General features: G+C 45.1%; 1 protein-coding gene across 1 annotated transcript; it reads left to right on the forward strand.

The window, feature by feature from the left end:
- Nucleotides 1-259: 259 nt before the first annotated feature.
- Nucleotides 260-5656, forward strand: klf4 (Kruppel-like factor 4). Its single transcript, XM_044012964.1, has 5 exons — nt 260-525; nt 666-777; nt 2689-3577; nt 4048-4218; nt 4623-5656. Exons 1-5 carry the CDS (start codon nt 521-523, stop codon nt 4796-4798), a joined length of 1353 nt encoding a protein of 450 aa, XP_043868899.1. The 5' UTR covers nt 260-520; the 3' UTR covers nt 4799-5656.

Raw genomic sequence — 5656 nt, forward strand, 5'->3', positions numbered from 1 at the left:
ATTCCCACGTCAGTCGCTGAGAAAACGATGCGCTCCTTCACCCACATTTCACAGCAGAAAGGATAGGTGCCGTTGCTATGAATACAAACAAACCTCTCTCTCTCTCTTTCGCTCCTTCTCCCTCTCCCTCTCCCTCTCTCTCTCCCCCCTCCCCCCACGTGATGTTTTTCCGCGCTTGTTGCCCGGCAACGTAGGCGTGTCCAGCTCCCAATGATTTAAGGATACCACTCTCACGCGGTTTTCTCAGTTCAGGCTGCCGGTCCGTGCGTGGCGACAGGCGCGAGGGATTCCCCCCACCTGACCCCGGTAATAAAAAGATACGAAATAAAAACATTAGGGAAAAAAAAGAAAGAAGTAAAATAGCTTGCGCGTTAGAGAGTCAAGTCAGTTTGCAGCTGCACCACCGACGGCAACATGTCCTGGATCCTGGTTTAACCTGAGACACGGAGCAGAAACTTTTAACAACCGGGGGATATTCAACTTTAAAAAAGAGAATAGAAGAAGTGACAGGAATCCATTGATGAGGTGCGGACCGAGAGAAACTTTTTTTCTTTTAAATTAAAACAATTTTTCCTCTTCTCTCATGGACTACAACAGGCTGCTGCATACATGTGTTCACAGCTGCTCCGGGACCGGGATTTACCTCCTGTTCTCTGTCTTTTCAGGCAGCCTCCCAATGACGTCGAGATGGCTTTAGGTGGAACTCTTCTGCCCTCCATATCCACGTTCGCCAGCGGCCCCACTGTCAAGAGCAAGTCCATAGGAAGTGCCAACTCAGTGAGTAAACTCCACGGTCACTGTGTCTGATCTGCCACACACACACACACACACACACACACACACACACAGACACAACATCCACACGATCTGTGCAGGGAGGATGTGCATGGAGACACACACATACTGTGTATTCCCTAACCATCACAACTAAGTGCCTATAACTCTAATTCTAACCCTAAAATCAGGTCATAACCCTGAACAAGCTCATTTAAGGGGTGTCAGAATATAAGGACCTGCCACAGTGTCCTCACTTTCCTCAAAAATGTCCTCACTCCCTTAGGTAGACACGTTTTTTGGTCCTCACAAAGATACACATAGACACAGACACACAGGTTGGCACTGTTACTCTTGTTAAGACACTTCATTTGGACACTATAAACAAAGCATTAAACCTGTCCTTAACCACAAGCAGTTTAGTGCCCAACCCTAAACCTTAACCTAACCACACAACTAACCACAGCCCTTAACCAAAACCAGTTCTTCAGAAATGAGGTGCTGCCTCGTTAAGACCTGGTTCTGGGTCTCCCTTGAGTGAGACACACACAGTCTCAGAGTTGGGGCTTGACATCAGGTTCTGTCGGGGTATGCACCAGTTAGTCCAGTGTGTGTGTGTGTGTGTGTGTGTGGCCTCATAACTTTAAAGTTAAGTTGTTTGCCTCTCAGCATGTCCAATGAGGTGGCAAAGATTCACTCAGACTAAGATAAATGAATAAAGGCGAGAATGATCGACTACATAAAGAAATATGACGCATTTGCAGAAGAGAATGAATATCAGACGATAGAAGTTGTGAAAATTCCGTTTTTAAATCAGATCACCGCCGCAGGCAACTTGAAAAGTTTTTTTTCCCTATGAGCTTGAAACGCTCGAAACATCTCCACAGAGAGAAACACCCTGACGTCCAGCCACAATATGTGGTTTATTATTTTTGAAAGGCTGCTCAGCAGGTTGCACATGGGTTTATGAGTCTTTCCCTCTTAAGCCTGATGGTTTACTTTACATTCATCAGAGACAAGAGTGTCACCTCATTTCCCAGTGTGTGCCACTCCTGCTGCTGCTTTACCATGTGTGTTGTTGTTTTTTGTATGAATATGACAAGTTTGTATTCTGGGAAGTTGAACTGTGTCAAGGACACTTGCTGTACCAGAGCTGCCTCGCTATAACCACTTTGTATTATTCACCCAGATTCCTTCCTCCTTGAAGCATTGACTTCCAGTTGTATCCAGGGATGAGACAGCAATAAACAAACCTCAGCCTAGTTTACCCACAGATCTTGCTGCAATACAATTGTTTTGTTTAATTTAAATCCTTGGTTCGCCACCAACATTTGAAAATGTCATCAAAATCTTTCCTTTTTTACTTTTTAAACATGCTGCTCACAAACACACCAAACAACATAAACTCCTTGGTGAATTTTGGAAATATTTCCTTCGAGTTACTAAAATGCTGTCATAGCTCGCCAATATACAGTCCAAGTGATTTATTTTGAAGTGTCGCTAGGGGGAGGCTGCGTCTCTTTTTAGATATTCCAGGACCTTGTGATTTACAATATAACTGTTTTAGTAATTATCCGTTATTAAAGATGCTTTTTGAACAATTTTGCAAAATCAGCTGTTGTCTGAAAGTGTAAGGATGTGAACCAAATGGAGATAAATTATGGACAGAAAGCCACGCTCATTCACGATTAAAAACTATATTAGAGCTTTTTTTAAAAAAATTATTATTGATCAGGATAATCATGACAATTTTATTTGATTTTCCTTAACTATTAAAAACAAGCACTCAGCTGTGCAAGCTCAAGTGTGATTTAATTAACTCCTCGCTGTGTCTGAACGCAACAATAACACAACACAGTCGAGCAGCTTGTGCTGGCAACAGCTATTATTAATACCTGTGTGACTTTCCTCTAGAGATGGAAGGAGGAGTTGTCCCATCTTAGGAGACTCAGTGTGCCAACTGGAAGCAACTGCCCTGACCCAGACCATCCCACTGCCACCAGCACCACAAGCCCCAGCATGTCCAAGAAAGACACAGATCCAGACCTGGACTTAGACTACGACTTCATTCTATCCAACTCCATTCTCCAGCAGCAACTACAGCAGCAGCAGCAGCAGCAGCAGCAGCAGCAACAACAAGAGGCCATGGCGTGCTCCTCTGGTCAGGCCTTGTCTCCTTCACCCGGCTCTTTCTCCTCTTCTTACCCTCTGCCCTCCCCTCAGGGAACTGCCAGTGAACTTCACTATACCATCCCAGACATTAGTGACGTTTCGCCCTCTGGTGGCTTCGTGGCAGAGCTCATGAGACCCGAGCTGGACCCAGCGTACCTCCATCCCACCAGCCTCCACGGCAAGTTTGTGGTCAAGACGACAATAGACATGGGAGAGTACAGCCAAGGTGTGAACGTGAGCAAGGCTTGCATCAATGTCGTGTCAGACCCGAGTCCTTCGCGGGCCTCGCCGTCCTTCACGTGCCACAGGATAAAGCAGGAGAACCCCGGTAACTGCACCATCTCGCAGCCCATAGACCTGCACCTGGGTGGGGTGAATTCTCAGAGCAGAGGGGGTCAGCAGCGCCCCAGCCACTTAGACCTACACGGGTTCCCAGGCGGAGGACGCTCGATGACAGGCGGCAGGTTATCCTCCTCCTCCTCCTCCCTCTCCCCAGACCATCCGCTGAGCCGGGAGCACCAGGTGCTGGGGCATCCCCACTCTCAGATCCCGCTACCTCCGCAGGGATTTCACCATAGCTCCCCACAGGGATACGCCTCCTTCCCTCAGCCATCAACCATGCAGTATCAAGGTAAGAGCACGTCCGTGTTTTTCACTTTCTTGTTATCGCTTGTTGTTTTTCAAACGTGAACAGTTTTGTTGATGAGTAAAAGACGATACTTTTCGTACATGTAAAGCAGACTCGGTCTTTACTGAGTCTATTTCAGTAAGGGCTTAATTATGTCCCCACATTATCTTAAAAAACCTACATGGCCTTGTCCACATATAGATATTTTTTGCTTTCAGTCGATTAATGTTGCTTTTCTTTTAAGAAGTATTTCTCTACACTGTGGAACGTACATGTTTTGTGGAATACTAAATGAGTTATTTGTGTTGTTTAAGAACAAAGCTGATGTTTACTTAGGCTGCTCTCCATAGCAAAGCTTTCTTGTAAGCCAGAACGTCTGTGACCTTATTGACACTGTGTTAGTTCTCTGTAGGTGTGGCAGTATGAGGAGGTACAGTAATGATAACAATGACTTTTTTTTTTTGACCCCACAGAGTCTCTCCTGATCTCCAGTGGGGACTGCTTGCCGGAGGAGCCGAAGCCCAAGCGCGGTCGTCGCTCCTGGCCGAGGAAGAGAGTGGCCACGCACACGTGCGACTACGTCGGCTGTGGGAAAACTTACACAAAGAGCTCCCACCTCAAAGCACATCACCGCACACACACAGGTATGTAACCGTACGTTATTGTCATCCTTACATGGTATGACGGTCTATATTATATATTTTTTTTGTTTTTAGTTGGAGCTAATTAACACTGCTTAAGACAGTTATAACGCCTTTTTCCTGCTTTCTTTGTTCAGAGCGAAACAGTACAACTGCCACATCTGTTATGCGGGGGGTTAGGTGGGTGTGGGGTGGGGTCATGGGATTTGTTTAGCAGGTGCAGTGTAACAGGTTGACACCGATCCCTGCTCTAATGCAAACCCCAGGCTGATTAGTTTGGCCTTTATTCACTAGCTGCAGGACAGGATGGACCTCTTTTCTTCCCGGAGGTGGGGAAAGGTTGGGCTGAGTTAACCTCGGGGCCCCAGCACTAACTGCTTCATGTGTGTATTGTGTTCCCATCACAGGGGAGAAGCCTTACCACTGCGACTGGGAGGGCTGCGGTTGGAAGTTTGCACGTTCGGACGAGCTCACACGCCACTACAGGAAGCACACAGGCCACCGGCCGTTTCAGTGTCAGAAATGCGACCGGGCCTTCTCGAGGTCAGACCACCTCGCTCTCCACATGAAGAGACACTTATGAGACTTGGTTGCAGGACCGGACCGGACTGGATGGCTGTGGATGAAGGCTCCTGAAAGAGAATATATGTTTTTTTTTTAAAACCATAAATTTGTCCTTAAAAGCCATTGTCATGCAACAAGACAAGCTGTGGTATTCATGGCAAAGAGCAATGCTTCCCAAAGAGCCTAGAATTTCCCTCAAGACTGATCCTGTCTTTGCACACTGTGCAGGCGACTCGACGAGACCTCTCAGCCACGGTTGTAAACTTCTATAAAAAGGGGACCAAACTGGAATTTGTCTTATTTAACTGACAAGACTTGGAGGACCAGGTGCCAACAACTTTTAACTGGAAATGTATTTTATGTCAGGGAAGCCAGGAGCAACAGACAAACATCTTCAGTGGCCTTCTACCGGCAACATGCCATTATAGGATCTGATAACTACACACTGTTCAAAATACTGTATTATTAAATACGTCTATATTTATATACACATTTCACCTGCAATGCCATTGGTTTCAGGTACATTAATTTATACGGAATGGTGCTCAGTGACTCTGAAGAAGGTTTTCTTTAAAGAAAAGGTACCAAAGATAAAAAAAAAAGGAAAAGACACAAAGAAGTGAAAACTATGAAAAAAAGTGCCATATTGTCGTTTGTTTCTCTTCCACAATCTGACTTAAATCAGGTGAACACTTCACTTTTTTTTTTTTTTTTTAAATGGTGATGGCAATCTTCAATGCACTGCAATTGCAAAGTGCAATAATTTATACGAGACATTCATATTTTTGTATGGAATGAGTAACTCTGAACAAAGATCTTTTTTGTTTATAGCCTAAATATGTAATATAATCTTGAATTTTGTACATTTGTAAATAAA

This window comes from Solea senegalensis, linkage group LG21 (genome assembly GCF_019176455.1).
Source record: "Solea senegalensis isolate Sse05_10M linkage group LG21, IFAPA_SoseM_1, whole genome shotgun sequence".
NCBI classification, from domain to species: domain Eukaryota; kingdom Metazoa; phylum Chordata; class Actinopteri; order Pleuronectiformes; family Soleidae; genus Solea; species Solea senegalensis.